Source organism: Zootoca vivipara, chromosome 14 (assembly GCF_965207765.1).
Source record: "Zootoca vivipara chromosome 14, rZooViv2.hap1.1, whole genome shotgun sequence".
Classification (NCBI taxonomy): Eukaryota; Metazoa; Chordata; class Lepidosauria; order Squamata; family Lacertidae; genus Zootoca; species Zootoca vivipara.
Window position 1 is genome coordinate 10,594,939 of NC_142597.1, and position 18,362 is coordinate 10,613,300.

The following is an 18,362-nucleotide window of genomic DNA, read 5'->3' on the forward strand; positions in this document are numbered from 1 at the left end:
GGGATACTCATTAAAAGGACAAAACCCCTATCTAAAGCAGAAGGGATAGTTTGTTGTCCCTTGAGTACACCGAGAGTGGGAGGAAGAGGGAGACTGGTTCAAGGGTGACACAAAGTTTCCTCGGGAGGGAGGAAAGCTTCACAGTGGGGAAAGCTCAAGTGAGGAGAACCCCTTACTGGTGTGTACACTAAGAATAGTCTTATATTCACCCCAGAGCTTATTTGTAAAACCCACAAGGGATAGGGGGATTACAAAAAGGCCATAGGGAAGAGTGGAGAGGTTTAGTGTTACCTCAGAAATCCCTATTAGTGCTTTTTATAATTTGAGAGGTTTGGAAACAAAAGGCGTAAGGTGGGGACCCCTTCTCTCTCATGCCACATCCCTTACTGACCCTGCCCTAAATATTAGGATCTCTCTCTCTCAATCTCTGTATCTGTCTCTGTCTCAGCATAGACTGAGCCCTTCATTAAACTGGATGTTGGGCGAAGCAGGATGCCAGAGTAAGGAAAAGTCTGACTTCGTATTAAAGCTGTAATGTCTGCATTGGTCAAAAATCCATGTTTGTGTTAGGTTTTTCCTTTAAGACTGATGTGGTCAATGGTGCTACACAGAGATGTGTGTTTGTAACCTTGTTCTGAATGATGGCACACCTGTGAGCTTTTGCTAATTTGAATAATTGAAGGTAGAGTTTGCTTACTGTAATGTGATTGGGTAATTGACTATTTTGAATTCTGTATTTAAGCAAATGGTTCATGGGTGTGGTTGTGGTGGTGTATTGTGAAATGAGAGGAAAGGAGTAGAGGAGTGTGGTGTATATAATTGTAAATAAAAGCAAGCAAAGATACTGAAGACGACTTTGTTATTTCGTCGACCCTGCCGCTGTTGCCACTCAGTTGGTGCGTATTTTGCCCAACATCCGGTTATGGGCCCAGAAACTGTGCATGGGTGTTTGAACTGCTTGCTAAGAGGGCTGTGAAGCTGAGCTATCTGCCAGTCGAAAAGGAGCTGGAAGTATATCCAGGATGGATGACGGCGAAAAGATGGTGCTTACCTTTCCTCAACTAACTGATGGTAATTATAGTCTTTGGTCCTTTAGAATGAGAGGATTACTCGAATGTAAGGACCTGTTTAACTACGCCACAGACACCCCTCCTCAGCCACTTACCCCTGAATGGATACGGGGGGATAACAAAGCCAAAGCTTTTATAAACATGGCAGTGTCCGACCAGCAAGTTGTGTATATCAGAGATAAAACGTCGGCTAAAGAAATGTGGGAGAGTTTGGCTGCAGTCCATTTGAGAAAAGAGTCCGCGTCAGCCTTGGCTTTTTACCGCCAGCTTTATCAGGCAAAGCTGCAACCTGGCGGTGACTTGGCAGCTCACCTGAGACATTTACAGGAAATCAGGTTGGAGCTTTTGAGAAGAGACGTTGTGGTTCCTGTTAATCAATTTTGTTTTATAATCCTCTGCTCATTAAACAAAGAGTATGATGCAGTCACAAGCCAGCTCGCTTTGGTCCCTCCTGACCAGCTGAGTATTGAAGGCGTGACTGCAAAACTGATGGCAGAGCTGGACAGGCGAGATGCCTCAATCATGCAGGTTCCCAAAGAGCAGAATGTGCATTCAAATGACAATTGGGATGTTGTAGCTTTAAGAGCCAACAAGAAATGCTTTGCCTGTGGCCTTTTGGGACATTTTGCTTCGGAATGCAGAGCAAAGAGTAAAAAGACTTCCTCTAGGTCGCAAAAGGGACGCACAGCCACTCAGGCGTGGAAGCCTTCGCAGCGACTGCAGCGAGGTAGTCGACCCGAGCCACAAGCATTCTTTGCAGAACCACAGGCTTGTGAGGTTAAAAGAGGTAACTGGGACTTTTTCATCATCGATAGTGGCGCATCACAGCACTTGTGCAGCAATCGCAGTCTCTTCATAACTTACACACCAGAGACTGGAAATGTGCATTTAGCGAATGGAATAGTTTTGCCCTCACTTGGAAAGGGTACTATAAAACTGCATAGTTTGAATATTACTATATCAGATGTTGTTTATTGCCCTGAACTGTGTGGGAATTTATTATCGGTTTATCAGTTTGCACGTCAAGGTGTTAGAGCTAAATTTACTGAAAAAATGTGCCGGTTTTATCGGGCCAATAAGCAGGTTCTCTATGCAAAACAGACTCATGGGCTTTACAGGCTCAAGTTTCACTCCTCTTCAGGAGGAAGCAATAGCTGTTGTGGTGTAGCCAATAAGAGCAGGCAGGGGTTGGCAAATTGCCAGCCACATAAAAACTGCTTACATGAAGCTCACCGCAAACTTTGCCATAAAAACTTTGCAGATGTTTTGAAAACACGGGATATAGTGCATGGTCTAGAAATTAAACCGTGTAAATTTTACATGAACTGTCTGTCATGCTGTAAACATAAAATTAAGGTGGCACAAAAGGGCAAAAGCACTATGAGAGAAGTAGCAGAGCCTTTTGAAAGGGTTCACTGTGATCTAGTAGGACCATTGCCAGAATCACTTGGAGGGTCCCGATTCTGGCTAACACTTGTGGACCAGAAAACCAGATATGTTTGGACATATGCAATCTCTAAGAAGTCTCAAGCACTAGAAATGTATAAAAAGTTTTGCAACTGGGTTAAGACTCATTTTGGTAAAAATATACAAAATCTGTACTCTGATCTTGGAGGTGAATTTATGTCGCAGGATTTTGAAGAGTTCCTAAATGCGCAGGGGACAGTACACCAAGTGTCCTCACCCAGGAGTCCCTGGCAGAATGGGATTGCTGAGGTTGTTAACAAAAACCTACAATCTGGGATAAAAACAATGCTCCATGACGCTCAACTTCCTGATAGCTTCTGGGCTGAATGTTTGAGCTGTTACACGCATACAAAGAATCGATCTTATCATTCTGCATTAACAGTAACACCTTATGAAATGCTTTTTGGAAAGCGTCCCAATCTAAAGTATTTGTGTGTTTGGGGCAGTGATGTTATGATGCATTACCCAGCTAAAGGGAAGCTGCAGGAAAGAGGTATCCCAGGTAAATTTATGGGATATCAGCAAGGGAATTATCGCATTTATTTACCAGACACAAAAAAGTTTCACCTTACCCGTAGCATTATACCATCAGTACACTGGGATGGTGTAGCTGAGTTTCAAGATAGTGATGGTCTTAAAGAAATATCACCAAAGAGTACAGCTGATGCTAACGAGCAGCCAGTTGATACCGATCCTGACAGTAATCAGTCGGAGATTGGAGAATGTGAGTTTAAAGAGGAACAAGAGGCAATGGACAACTCAGACCATACTTTAAGTCCAAAGCCCTCTACTAGCCGTATTTCTGAAGTTTTGGAAGGAAATTTAAAAGCTGACAGTGAAAGTTTACCAGAGCTTAGGCGCTCCAGTAGGATAACTAGACCGCCTCAGCGTTACATCAATGAACAACAGCTACAAAGGCAGAAACGACAGGAGCAGTTGTTTAAACGTAGAAATATTGCTACTGTTGATGAGGAAAGAGAAGAAGTTGCAAACAATGTATATTGTAACCAAGTTAATTTTGAACCAAAAAGTTTTAAAGAGATACAAACCATGCCAAAGTCACAAGCTCAACAATGGATGAAAGCGATAGACTCTGAGCTTGCATCTCTAAATCAAAATAACACCTGGACTTTTGTGAAGCAAACACCTGATATGCGAATCATAGATTCAAGATGGGTGTTCAAAGTAAAACTTAATGATAAAAATGAAGTAATGAGATATAAAGCTAGGTTAGTAGCAAGGGGTTATCAACAATTGGAAGACATTGATTACGAGAATGTGTTTTCTCCGAGTGTGAAGTTTGAAAGTATAAAGTTGATGATGCTAGACGCTGTTAAAAATGGGTGTGAATTGTACCATTGTGATATTTCCACAGCTTATCTTAATGCTGATTTGCATGAAAACATATACATGAAAGTTCCGGATGGTGTAGATGCTGCACCTGGAGTAGTTTGTAAATTAAACAAATCTCTGTATGGCCTACATCAAAGTGGCAGGAATTGGCATGAAACTTTAAAACAAACCTTGATTGAATTTGGATTTGTGCAGGGGAAAGCTGATAATTGCATTTTTACCAAACAATGTGATAATTCTGTTGTCAAATTGGCCGTTTATGTTGATGATTTATTATTTTCATGTAAACATTTAAAGGAATACCAGTTGTTTCTTTCTCAACTTGGTAAACGTTTTGATGTAAAAGATTTGGGGAAAGTTAAGAATTACCTGTCCATGCAAATAGACAGGGAAGCAGATGGTTCTTTTGCTGTACACCAAACTGCAAAAATTAAAGATTTAATAGAAGTACTAAATTTGGAGAACGCAAAAGGAAAAGAAACCCCATTAACATGTGGATTTACTTTTACTAAAGAGGATACACCTTTTCATGACAAAACACTTTACCGGTCAATATTAGGGAAGCTGAACTTTATTCAGCGTGTGTCCAGACCAGACATATCTTTCAGTTTTAATTTTCTTTCCACATTTGTGGAGAATCCAACCAAGCAGTGTTTTCAAGCGTTAAAAAGAGTGGTGCTTTATCTTAAACACACACTGCATTACAGGTTACATTTTAAGGCGCATAATGATACAGGGTTCGATATTTTTTGTGACGCATCTCATGCATCTGAACATTTCAAATATAAAGGTGTGTCCGGTTTTGTTTATAGATACAATGAATGTCCATTTGAATGGAGAACGCGCAGGCAGCATATAATTTGTATGTCAACCACAGAAAGTGAACTTTGTGCATGTTCTGAAGCCATAAGAGACATTGAATGGTTTTTGCAGTTGTTTGCAGACCTAAAAATACAAGTAAAATTACCAATACCCGTGCACATTGATTCCCAAAGTGGAATAGCCATTTTGATATCAGAAGGCAATACCCAACGTACCAGAACGTTACGGTTACGTTTGGAGTTTGAAAAACAAATGATTAATGAAAAAATTATTACTTTTGAATACGTAGCTGGACTAGAGCAAATAGCAGATATTTTCACAAAAGCTTTACCAACAGCTACGCATCTTAAACATACACAGAAAATGCTGAATGTTACTGCTACGCATCATTGACCAGCAGGGGGTTGTTAGGTTTTTCCTTTAAGACTGATGTGGTCAATGGTGCTACACAGAGATGTGTGTTTGTAACCTTGTTCTGAATGATGGCACACCTGTGAGCTTTTGCTAATTTGAATAATTGAAGGTAGAGTTTGCTTACTGTAATGTGATTGGGTAATTGACTATTTTGAATTCTGTATTTAAGCAAATGGTTCATGGGTGTGGTTGTGGTGGTGTATTGTGAAATGAGAGGAAAGGAGTAGAGGAGTGTGGTGTATATAATTGTAAATAAAAGCAAGCAAAGATACTGAAGACGACTTTGTTATTTCGTCGACCCTGCCGCTGTTGCCACTCAGTTGGTGCGTATTTTGCCCAACAGTTTGTTGTATAGTTTTAGGAGGGACATGGCTCTGGGTGCTGTCATGAAGAGTGCCTGCACTTCAAAATTGTTCCACTGAGCTTGTAAACTGCGTGTGCACATCGCCACAGACGTCGTCTTCAAAACTGCATTCTCTCTTGCATGTGAGAGTGAGGAGGGAAAGCCTGGGCTAAAACAGTGCCTGCCATCTTTAGCCACCGTGAGATGCTTAGCCTGTGTACACACCATCCATTTAAAGCACATTACTCTGCCCAAAGAATCCTGGGAACTATAGTTACCCCTGCAAAGCTACAGTTGCCAACACCTTTAACAAACTATAGTTTCTAGGATTCTTCGGTGGAAGTCATTGCTTTCAATGTTTAGTGTGTGCACAACCTTCTGTTAAAAATAACCTACAATCTTTAGGGCGGGGGGATGTTGCCCAGTTAATTGGGGGTGCCTTTTGCTCTTGGATTTATTCTTTTTAACACCATGTTTATGTCCATAGCCTACAATAAAGACTTCTCGTTCAATGGATGGAAATGAATTGCTGCTACTCTGCAGCAGTTGTGTCAATTCCTGCTGTAGCTCTGATTCTTGATGTCGGATCCATTCCTTGCTTTGATAATGAGGCCGCCAGTGGGCGTGGATTCTCCAAAATGCTCTTCATTGAACTAACATGAAATACGATGAACTCCCAGCCTATTTGAGCAGCTGTAAGATGCAATTCAGTCTGAAGTGTTCGCTCTCACTTAATGACAGATCGCGGTGGTACGTGTGGGTGTTTCGTGCGGGTGTGCTTTGTGAATTCCCAACTGAATGCCCTCGTTGCCCACAATCAAAATAATCCCATGCGAATGTCAGCAAAATGAATGAGGCTGATGAATTAGAGTGAATGAGTGTCTTGTAATGGGGGGTTCTTCATCCACTCTGGAAGACAATTAAGCACCCGCTCCCTCAATGGGTGCCTGTTTAAATTCATTTCCCACAAATGCAAATGGAGGGCAGAGGAGAAGGGAGGATCTGCAATTGCCTCTATTGGGATGAGGGTCACTGACAACTGCAGGATTGCCTAGGCTCACCTTGTCTTCTCCCGGAACAGGCATCTCATGGGTGGTAAACAAATGCAGTCCTAGAACTCGGGGGTCATTCAGTGAAGCTGGATGTTGGAAGATACTGGGCAGAAAAAAACAAAGCACTTCTTCACACAAGACATGGCTAAACTATGGAATTTGCCCCCACGAGAATTCTTTCTTTAGTTATTCCTGAAAGTTAAGAGGGTTTACAAGCATTTCACAAAACAGCTACAAATTTGTTTTAAAAGCAACGCCAAAAAACGAAAAACAAACCCAGCTGAAGATAGAAGTTCACTTGGTATCATTTTTTAAAAAAACCTAAGGCATAGATATTATCATCCTGCTGGAAAAGATTGCCAAAACAAACACATATTCAGTTCTTTTCATGAAGTACGACTAGTGTTTGCCTGCTTTATCTCAGAGCAGAACAGGGGCAGCCATACTGAATAGTACTGTGAAGCAGGCTTCTGATATTTTGGGGACTTGAAGGATAAACTCCTAGTCGCCAGTTTGGATGCCTTTGAAAGAGTATTAGATAATTCATGGATAATTCAAGGCTCTCAGTCAACAATGACTGTGTTCTGCCTCCACTTTTGGAGGCAGCTAGGCCTTTGGCTTTTAATTATCTGTGACCTCAAGTGGGTGGGATGCTTTAATCCCACCTTTTAAAATCTGATTGTCTTTTGGATTTGTCTCCATTTTGTTTTATGCTGGCTTTAATGTTATGTTTGTTCATTTATTGTTGCAAGTCACTTTGAGTTACTTTGGGGGGGGGGGGAGTAGCAAGTTTAATAATAAATAGGTGAATATGTCTATTTTGATTTCTCACAGTTTTCCAGCCTTAAGTTTTCTGCAATTCCCCATTGGTTGGTTTGTTTTTAATCCCCATGAAAATTCACCAGCATTTTAGCGTGAATTTCTCCTGATATGCACATTTTTACAAAGCATTTTCCTCTGAAATTGCATTTTGTACATCCATTTCACTATTTATATGCATTGTTATGCACGCTTTACACTAGTGTGTCCACTTTAGAGTGTATCACATGGCTGGAGAACTGCGCTGCAAAATTTAGAGAAGTCTGAATGTTTCAGTCTGCATATTATTTTGGAGAGTATGAGTTAGGCACATGCAAACCAAACTGAGTTTCTCCCTCCTCCCTAGAGGCAGCGTTCCGATATTTGTGCTTGAGCACAGAAATGAGCAGTGTGGCTTTCGGTGACCTTCTAACAAGCCCTGCATATGGCCTATTATCCTCCCCCTCCCCTCCCCCCTTGCATTGATTAATTTTATTAACAGGCTCTTGAATATCCAGTTAAGGGCCATCCAGCTGGAGGCGAGTGCGGCTCCTGCCTCTCAGCATAGAGAATACATTCCAGGCCCTGCCCCTTTTATTACAACCAGCTCTCTCGGCTCCCTAATATATATGCAGGGCCAGGCGCTCTTGGCTGCTAGGGCCTCCATATGCTCACACCAACACACACTGTACCCACCAGGTTGGGCAGATAAAATCTCAGCGGTCTTCAAATCCCATTCTGGCACTTGCACACTGACACGTGTACACACACCCCAATTTGCATCATAAAGAGTTAGCTCTTCGCGTGCTTCTTTCTCCTTCCCTGGGCCACTGTATCATAATGGGCTGTCAATACGGCAGGCCTGACGGCTGGGCAATCTCTTTGGCAGCTGGGACAAAGGCTTCTGTCACGCCCCAGCTGACAGGGAATAAGAAGAAGATAAGCCCGATCCCATTTTTATTTAATTGTCTTTAACCCTCCGAATCAGGCTAGGCTGGGGCCAGACAATGAGACGACTTAGTTCTGCTGTCTTAGAAAAGGCAAGAGGCGGAGAACGATCTCCATCCAGGGCTGGGAAATGTATGATGGAAATAGCATGGTCTGTGGACCATGGCCATTGCTAGGTTTGTGTTCTTTTATTTAAAAGCATTTGTGGACTGCTAACCGTAAGTATTTTAGAAATCTCTTTAAGAGGTATATAATCTAGAAAAATAAACAAGACCATTAAAACAAAACCACTTAAGGGCAAATAAAACAAAAATCCAGGGGATTCAATCACATAAAAGAGATTATGAAAAGGCATAAGAGCCCTACGGGAACACGCCAAAGGACCTTTCAGTCCAGGATCCTGTTCGCACAGCCAACCAGATCCCCCTAGGAAGCCCGCAAACTGAATCTGAGTGCAAAAGCGTTCTCCCCAGTGTTAGAAATTAGCCAGGTGCTGGGTGCATTTTGCGACTGGCGCAGGTCCTGTTGCGACCATGTAGAGATCTCTGGATGGCGGGTCGGCAACTGGCATCTCCACCTCCAGCTTTCTTAAGCAGTAAGCAGAAGAGCTTGATCACTGCATTTATTTTCCTCCAAGGAGTACGTCCGCCCCCCCAGTTAATCCCAACAGTGACCCTGCGAGGTAGGTTAGAAGGCTGCAACGGACTCCTAGGTCACCCAGTGAGCTTCAGGACTGCGTGGGGATTTGAACCCTGGTCTCCCAGCTCCTAGTGTGGCGCTCTAAAAACTACAGCACACTGGCTTCCTAGAGCACTCCCCCATGGGGCAGTTCTATAAATTAAGTAGGTAAATATATATGGGGAATAAATACGGGGGAAAGCAAAATGCTACTTAGAGAAGAATATTTTCCTTAAAGCTTAAATTCATTTTATTTTGGATTGTTTTATTTGATATTTTTTTTAATGTGTTGCAAACCATTTTGAGATTTTTTCCCCTCTTTGAAATATAAAGTGGTCTTTAAAATAAATAAATAAATAAATGTTACTGCAAAAAAAGGCACCTGGACATTCAGTTGTGACGACCATAACCTGCATTTAAGGTGCCGTTTGGCGATTAGCATAGATATCTGAGTTTCTAATGCTGGTTCTCCCCACCTGTGAGGAGGCAAAAGGTATTCAGAGGCAAACATAGCCATTGCATCTAGTAGCCATTGACAGCCACCACAGGGGGTGCTTGTTTTCATGCCTGCATGCCTTGGGTGCAGTGATCCTTGGTGTAAGCAATGTCATCTGTCAAATGCTGAATCTGAAGTAAAGTCTACTGGAGCCAATGTATTGATTAAGAATGACACACAGGAGGTGAGTATCCTTGGGTACCTGGTGAGGCCACCTCCACTGCCACCCTTGCTGTGACTGCTTTTTCACCTGCCCTCCACAAGGGCCCAGAGTGCCTTCCATCAACTTTGTCTCTACTGCAATGCATTATAGGTAGGGTTGCCTCTGAAGACGGTTCGGAAACTTCAGCTAGTGCAGAATTCAGCGACTGGGTTGCTCACTGGTTTGAGCATATTACACTGATCCTGGTCCAACTGCACTGGCTATCAATTAGTTCCTGGGCCCAATTCAAAGTGCTGGTTTTGACCTATAAAGCCTTAAACGGCTCAGGACTACAATACCTCAAGAACCGCCTCTTTCCCTATGAACCTACCTGGACCCTGAGATCATCCTCTGAGGCCCTTCTTCATGTGTCTCCTTCCTCGAGAGATCTGGAGGGTGGCAACACGAGAACGGGCCTTCTCTGCAGTGACTCCCCGTCTATGGAATGCTATCTCCAGGGAAGTCTGCCTGGCGCCTTCATTATACACCTTTAGGCACCAGGCAAAAATGTTTCTTTTTAACCCAGCCTTTGGTTGATCTGATTTGCATCCTATGCCCTTTTAAAATGGGGGGGGGGTTGGGTTGTTGTTTTTATTTTGATGATGTATTTTGTGGTTTTATATTTTGATTTTCTTCTGTGAACTGCCCTGAGACCTCCGGATATAGGGGAGTATAATAATAATGATGATGATGATGATGTAAGCAATGAGGAGTTGGAAACCCCATCTTCTACTTTATTTGTGCTCTGCCTACTTTGAGTGGCTTGAATGGTTGGAAATTAAACAAAGGGTCTGCTGGTTTCTCTTTAAGGATTCCAGACTCAAAAGAGAGCAAGGCAATTAAAGGCACAGAAGTCCTGTCCTCTATTGAGTCTGGCAACCCTAGGCTTGAACCCAGAGGGAGAATATGAGTGGTGCCTTGGAGAGCCTTTTGGCACATCCACCTGAGTATTGTGTACACTGGCTGGCCTTAGCATTCCAGGATTTCAGGTAGAGAGCATCTCCCCTTTCCCTAAACAGGAAGCCCACCTAGGGACTTCTCAGAACCTGAAACCATCACTGTCCATTCTAGTGAACAACTGTAAGCTTTAAGGGAAAGGGCTTCAGCTCAGCGGTAGAGCATCTGTTTTGCATGCAGGAGGCCCCAAGTTAAGTCCTTGGCATTTGAAGGTAGGGCCTGGAGAGACGCCTGCCTGAAATCTTGACGGTTTGTGTCAACCAGGGGCAACCTGCTGATTGGAGGACAAAAGTGCTGGGTAGGGCCACAGTTCAGTGGCAGAGCACCTGCCCTGCAAAGAGGAGGTCCTAGGTTCAATCCCTGCAGGTATCTCCAGCTGGGGTTGGGAAAGACTCCTGTTTGCAATCCTGGAGAGCCATTGCCAGTCAGTGTAGACTGTAGACAATACTGAGCTCGGTGGACCAATGGTCTGACATAAGGCAGCTTCCTTGCAGTGGTGGTTGGGCTTGACGGGAGTTCGGCACATTAGCTATCCCTAGTGTAGAAGAAGAAGAAGAAGAAAAGTGAATTGGATGGACCAACTGTCTTGAGGCAGCCTCCCCTATTCCTCTGTGAACATGTTAAGAGACAGCTGTGAGGAGCAGAGGATTGGAGAGGTGGAGAACAGAAAAATCTACGACCAGAACCAGGTCGAAAAATGAGCGAGCAGAGGGGTCTCTCTTCTGCAGTTTCCTCTTCCCGGTGATATTTTTGTGCCATCAGTCACAGCCACACTTTCCAGCTTCCTCTGCAAACTTTATCCTCCCCCGCACAGACTTCTGCAGCTGCAACAGGCCTACAAGACTTTTTTTTAAAATTAAAAATGGGTGGGATGCTGGCAGCGGGGCGGGGGACAGTGGTGGAAGGAAGGGGGGATTTTCTTTTATACTGCCATTTTGTCTACATTCCAAAGTTGGGGGTGGGGGGAGAAAGCAGAAACAAGGCTCAGTCCCTGCCAGGGAAATGGAGACAGCCTCCCTAACGCCCACAGTATGGAGAGCAGAAAAGCTTTTAGTGGTTTTTAGTGAGCAGCAGTGATTGGAGCGGCTTCCGTTCCATCTCCCTGCAGCAATGAATCAGCCTCCAAAGCACGCCCCCCCCTTTCCACCCCCTTCCCTTCTCCAAGGCACCTGAATGGAGGTCATTTTGATTCTAATTTTGACCTGCCTGCAACTCTGCTCCACCCTCCTTAACCTTTAGGTGTGCACTAGGAAAGCATGTCCTTCTTTCCCTCACCAGTTGATGACCGAGGCACACTGGGTCGATTGAGGTGCTTTAAAGCCCATGGGAAAGGGAAATATATAGGATACCAGCGCTGAGCTGTAGTGACGGCAATGACACACAGTGCATAGTGCTGCTTGCCTTTGAGAATGGTATACAAGGCATGAGTTGTAATTAAGAACTGCAGCAGCATCCATGTTGGAACAGATCAAAAAGTGCTGAATATTGTAGGGAAAGCGCAGATCAAGGGGCTTATTTGGGAATAAAGATGAAACTTCCGTGGCTAAGCTTCACTCTAGAGCTTTGATTATGAAGCTTTGATTCAGGGGGAGGGGAGGGGAGGGGATCTCTACCAGCACCAGACTGTTCATTGGAGTTGGTTGCCCAGAACGAGTGATGGGCAAATCTGTCAGGTTTGGTTCCTCTTAGTTTCTCATTTTTTAAGTCTTATGTTTTCGGTCCTAATATCCACTTTTTAATGCACCTTTGCCTAAGATACACAAATTTTCAAAGCAATTTCCTCTAAAACCACATTTTTGTATGTTATTTTCACTAATGTATGCATTTTTGTACACATTGCCTGGTTGGAGAACTTTATTACAAAAATCAGAGAAAAATCAGTTTCTAAGGATAGCTGTGCTTTGGTTTGCATAACACTTTAAAAAAGGACAATGTTATGCCCTGCAGGTGCTGGTGGACACTTCCCATCACCCCTGACTATCAAATATGTTGGCTAGAGGGCAAAAAAAGGTTACTCCTTATATATCTTGACTTTACACAGTTTGTTTAAATTCTGGCTAGCCTTTTCAGGACCATGGAGAGCTCCCAGTAAGTTGGCTGTTGCTCCCTGTAAGTCACAAAGGGATGTTGCTTCAGCCAAGATTTCAAGTTATCAAAAGCAATGCCTGTTCTGCAATTGGCAGCACCATACCGGCAGAGCTGACGGTGCTCTTTGCTCAGTTCCTCAGCTACTGGCTTCTGTGTGGCAGGGGAAACACCCTTGGGGATTCATACTCAGAGTCTGAGGAAGGCAAAGGGACTGTGTTCCTGAGGTTGAGAGGAGACATTAAAGGTTCCCTACTTTGTGAAGCACCCTGTATCTCTTACTCATTGGTGTCTTCCCAACAGGAAGTTTGCCATTCTCATTTATCAGATGGGATACTAAGTCTGAGAGATGGTGACTTACCCAACACCATATGATGTGTCAATGACAGAGGTGGGACTTGGGCTTAAGTTTCCTCCATATCCATTGTGAAGGTTTTCTGAGTGGGCTTATGTTAGGCACCTTGGCCCGTTCTCACCAATCCTCATTTCTTTCTCACCTTTTCTCAGGTTTATTGCTCCTTGGCACAGCAAGGCTTCTGCTATGACCACAACACCAGCCTTCTCTCCGGACAGTGAGGACATTCTCTTAGAAGACCCACCCAGGGTGCCCTCCCTCCTGTGCATGCCCTCCACCCAGGACCATCATGGGAAGTGTCAGTAGCCTCATCTCTGGCCACAGCTTCCACAGCAAACACTGCCGGGCATCTCAGTACAAGTTGCGCAAGTCTTCCCACCTGAAGAAGCTGAACAGATACTCAGACGGACTGTTGAAATTTGGCTTCTCTCAGGAAACTGTTCACAATAAGTCCAGCTCCAAAGGCAACAAGAATGAGGACTTTTTTTACATCAAGGTCAACCAGAAGGCTCACCGGACAGACTACACCCCACTCTCCGGGGGGGAGCTGGGAGGCCAGGCTGGGAGGAACAGTGTGGACTATGGCAACCCGACGCCACCCAAACTGAAGCCAGTCTCCAACCAGATAGAACTAGTGAGTTGTATGAATCCTGGCCCATGTATACCAAAAGATCTCACTTGTGCTGACTGAAGAAGAACCCTGGTGGATTAGGCCAGAGGTCTGTTCCGCCCAGCATCGTGTTTTCCACAGTAGCCAACTAGATGTCTTGGGGAAACCCAGAAGTAGGACATGAGGACAGTCACTGTCTCCCACGGTTCTCCCTCAAGAACTGGTCATTTAGAGGGACCCTGCCTCTGAACCAAGGCTCTCCCACAGGGAAATAAAAGATGACCATTACCCTGATGTCTTGCTTAGGGGCTTCTGGTTGGCTACTGTGGCAAAAGAGGAAGCTGGGCTAAGTGAATTATTGGAGAGTTCCGGCCAACCTTTTCTTACATCCTTGTGTAAAGATGTGGTCTGGTCAAGTGGTAGTACAATTTGTGCTTGCGAACGTGCACAATCAACCTTCAGATAAGTAGGCCTCAATATGTTCAGATCCAGGACCCATCTTTAATTGCAAAATGCATTTTGGTGGGTGGGGAGTTACTCTATATTTATATGGTGGTGGTGGTGCTGTTGTTGGGACCCATGACCCAATGGTTGACGACAACACATGGTTGGTTTTATTTATTGATTCAGCCTTTTTTCTATCGTGGAATGCAAGGTGGCATGAATGTTCTTTCTAGGCTGCCATCCACCTGGGCACTGACCAAACCCAGACCTGCTTAGTTTCAGCAAAGTGTTGACCTTGTCTACCTTAAATCTGTTTTAAAAAAACAACCACCACCAAATGGAAGATTTAATCAACTGACATGGCGTCCCGCCATGCCTGCTGGTTTCTGTGCCAGGGCTGATGGCTGCAGTCAGCAGCAAATGGCTATGTTCTTCTGCCTCCTTTCATAGAGACAGAATGCTAGGAATTGCTGGAAACTGCAAGTTAGCAGAGCACTGTTGCCCTCAGGTCCTGCTTTTGGTTTTCCCAAAGGCAACTGTCTGGCCACTGTAAGAACAAGATGTTGGAGTAGGTGGGCCTTTGGCCAGATCCAGCAGGACTCGAACTATGTTCTTTTGTTCTTCTCCGATCCCCATGCCTGCACTTTTTCCTTCCTCTGTATTGCATTCTCTCCTTTGTATTGCATCTTTGAGGCTTTCTGTATTGGCTCATTCCTTACATTACACCTAAGAACTTAGGCCAGTGGCTTATCTGGTCCAGCATCCTGTTCTCACAGCGGCCAACCAGATGCCTGTGGGAAACATGCAAGCAGGATCCGAGCCCTCTCTCCTGTAGCTTCCAGCAACTGGTATTCAGAAGCATTACTGCCTCAAACTGCATCCTTTGCTCCCCGCCCCCCCCCCCGACTCCATTCTGCCTTTTGCTTAGGGGACTACCTTTCTCACCCCTTCCCAAACACTCCACATCTCTTCTCTTAGTCATCTACTGTTCCTCTCCCTTTTTATTGGCTATTCTTTTATAGCTCCCCTTCCTCCTTGGCCCTCCACCGGCCAACTGTCTTTCATCCTGCAGCTGAGGACTGGATCCGCTCGCAGATCCCTGGTGCCCACAACAACAACAACACCACCAGCAGGCAGGGCAGCTCACAGCCATTCCTTGCTAGCCTTGCGACTCCCTTCCAGGGAGAAAAGACAGCGAGACTGAGCCCCTCCTCCAGCTAACCCCGTGCCTTTAGTGTTTCCCTTAAGATCTGTACAGTGGAAGGGAAGTGCATGCTGTGGGGTTGTCGTGCCTTTATTTATTTACAAGAATTCAGATCATTACAATTCCTAAGTAGAGCTTTGCAGTTGTTTGAATGTAGCATGTAGCATTCAAACAGGGCTGAGAAACCTCAGGTCCAGGGGCCCTTCCATGCCCTTGGAATTCTTCTCAGGTCATGCACCACACTGGGCCTGCTTTAAACATCCCCCCCAAAAAATGTTTTGGCCTATGTGGGACGTGTTCTTGAACTCTGATAATGCCTCTAGCTTGCCTGGATAGAGAACAGAGAACAGAGAGGTGGGTGCGAGTGCCGGTAGAGACTAGTCTAGTACACAAAGGCAAAATTTCACCCGCTACTGGCATGTGGCCCTTGGGTCATTGCCCAGAAAGGAATGTGGGCCTTGATCTGAAAACTATTTTCCACTCCTGATTAAAAGCAATCAAGCAATCAGTCGTGTCATACTGTGCACATTTTATCGAATTCTCCACTACTAAATATTTGGGTTTAACGTCTTTGAGCTATTAGAAAAATATTTCTTTTCCTTTTAATTCTTCATATTTTATTGGAAATATTTCAGTTAAACAAAGTAAAGTGAAAAAAATAAAAAAGGAAACAACAAATGCACAAAAAAAGAAGGAAAAATATTTCAGATATTACAGCAGAGAGAGAAAAAACCAACACGGTATATTATTTTGAATCCATATTGTGGTTTGCGAAAATAAATCAAAGCATGTCCACGTTTTAACTTGAGGGCACTGTTTTTTTAAATATTCTTTATAAATTTCCCACTCCTTTTTGAACTTTTGGTCTGGCTGTCTCCTAATTGTCTCTGTCATCTTTGCCAGTTCCCGTACCCCCAGTAATTATCCAGTTTCTCTTTTCCCGCAGGCCACTGACAAGAGTGCTACGAGGCCCACGGCCTTCAAGCCTGTGCTCCCTCGCTCCAGCACAGTCCTCCACTCTTCTCCAGAACACGGCAACCATGTTCCCCAGAAGCTCCAATCGCAGGAGAAAGCCAAGGATCTGGATGCTAAGCCTGCTCTGTGCTCCGGAGGACTGTCGGACTCAGGAAGGAACTCCATGTCTAGCCTCCCCACGCACAGTACAGCCAGCAGCTACCAGTTGGACCCCCTTGCCGCTCCCGTGGGGCCCATCAGCCGATTTGGGGGCTCTGCCCTGAACATCACTCAGTGCGCCATCCTGCAGGACAGTAACATGATGAGCCTGAAGGCCTTATCCTTCTCAGATGGGGGAACCAAGATCCTGAACCCTGGCAAAATGTCTGCTCCTCCCCACCCCGGCGAGAAGAACTCCTGCGTCCGCTCGCCGATCTCCACGGAGGAGTCGGCAATCCAGGAGCTGGAGCAGAAGCTTCTGGAGAGGGAGGGGGAGCTGCAGGAGCTGCAGTGCAGCTTCGAGGAGAAGGAGATCACCTCCTGCCAAAGCTACGAGGAAAAGCAGAGGCGCTGCAGGGACGAGATGGAAGGGCTGAAGCAGAAATGCAACAGCAGGCTCAAGCAGACGTCGCAGAAGAGCCACAGGGCACAGCAGCTGCTGCAGCTGCAAGTCTTCCAGCTGCAGCAGGAGAAGCAACAGCTCCGAGAGGAACTGGCCAACCTGATGAAGGAGCAGGACCTCCTGGAGGCCAAGCTGAGGTCTTATGAGAAGGAAAAGACCAACTTTGCCCCCGCGCTGGAGGAGACTCAGTGGGAGGTGAGGCTCAGCTCCGTCCTAATAGGGGAAAGCTTGCGCCGCGATGGGGTGGGAATGTGTTGCACATGGGTACACAGAGGGAGTAAAGCAGTGGTGTCCAAACTCATTTTCAAAGAGGGCCAGATTTGATGAAGTGAAGGGCCACGAGGACCTCTTCCTGTTATGTCACAGTCATAAAAGGAATTGTAGGAAACATTGCCAGTTCTTTCGTTGATGTGATCTTCATTATCATCATCACCATCACTCTCATTGGGTTGAAACCAAGAGGACTCATGGCTGACTCACTGAAATTAATGGACATGACTAACTTGGGTCCATTAACTTCAGTGGGTGTGCTGGAAGTTTGCTGGTTACTTTTTTGGGATGAAATATTGCAGTCATTTAATTGCATTGGAACAAAAAATCAGGAGAGCACTAGAGGTTCATAATTCAACAAAGAGCTAGTTGTTGAGCGCCATCAGTGTGCACAGAGCTTAACGGAGTTCAAGAGGGAAGGTCCCTGCCCCCAGGAGCTTACAAACTTCAACCTAGAAGAGGAGAGAAACAGAGGCAGGGGTTAACAGAGAAGCAACATGTGGTGGTTCCCCTTACACATCCTTTGGCTGAGTTATAGCAAGACAGAGAATTAGGCAGTTGTGCCAAAGGCTTCACCAAAAAGGTTGATTTTAGGGAGTGGTTGAATTAATTAATGTAGCTTCATGTTCTACAAATCCATGACATACCTCAAGAAGTCATATGCAGGCCAAGTTGAAATGGATGAAGCACCTGCATTTTGCCTTCATGTTATAATGCATGAACTTGAAACATAGGCAGAATTAACTGTCTTTGCTTTCTGAAAAAGAACCCGAGAACTGCCTGCTATTCCCACATAATGAAACCAAACACATCATCTCATAGTTTAGGAGGCCTTTTCTTTAAAGATCACTTTGTTCTTAAGCAGTCCTACTTGGGGTTAATGTTAGGATTGCTGCATCCAAGTTCAGTTACCCAAATATATTTTGTGCAGTCACGCAAATTTCCCAAGGTGAGGGCTGTAAATGGCAAAGATCTGAAATGGGTGAGGGCAGTCCCCTCTATTTGGCTTCAGGCCACACCCTCCTTCTGTGCTTTTGCCTGGCTGGAATATGCCCCTGTATTGGGATAATATCTCTGCCTTGCCTGGAAGACAAATGGAGAGCTGTGGTCCGTGGGTGCACACACTTCTAAAAACACACTTGTCTTTAGAAACCTCCAACTTTTGATTCACTGTACAATAATTAGTCTATGCTCCATCTACCTTTCCCACAGTTGCTA

General features: G+C 44.8%; 1 protein-coding gene across 1 annotated transcript in view; it reads left to right on the top strand.

Moving 5' to 3' along the window:
- LZTS1 (leucine zipper tumor suppressor 1) overlaps window positions 1–18,362 on the top strand; it is a 46,960-nt gene that overhangs the window by 18,950 nt on the left and 9,648 nt on the right. Inside the window, exons 2-3 of the mRNA XM_060268452.2 lie at window positions 13,193–13,674; window positions 16,245–17,069. Coding sequence (XP_060124435.1) covers window positions 13,330–13,674; window positions 16,245–17,069 — 1,170 coding nt within the window. The 5' untranslated portion in view covers window positions 13,193–13,329. The remainder of the gene's footprint in view (window positions 1–13,192; window positions 13,675–16,244; window positions 17,070–18,362) is intronic.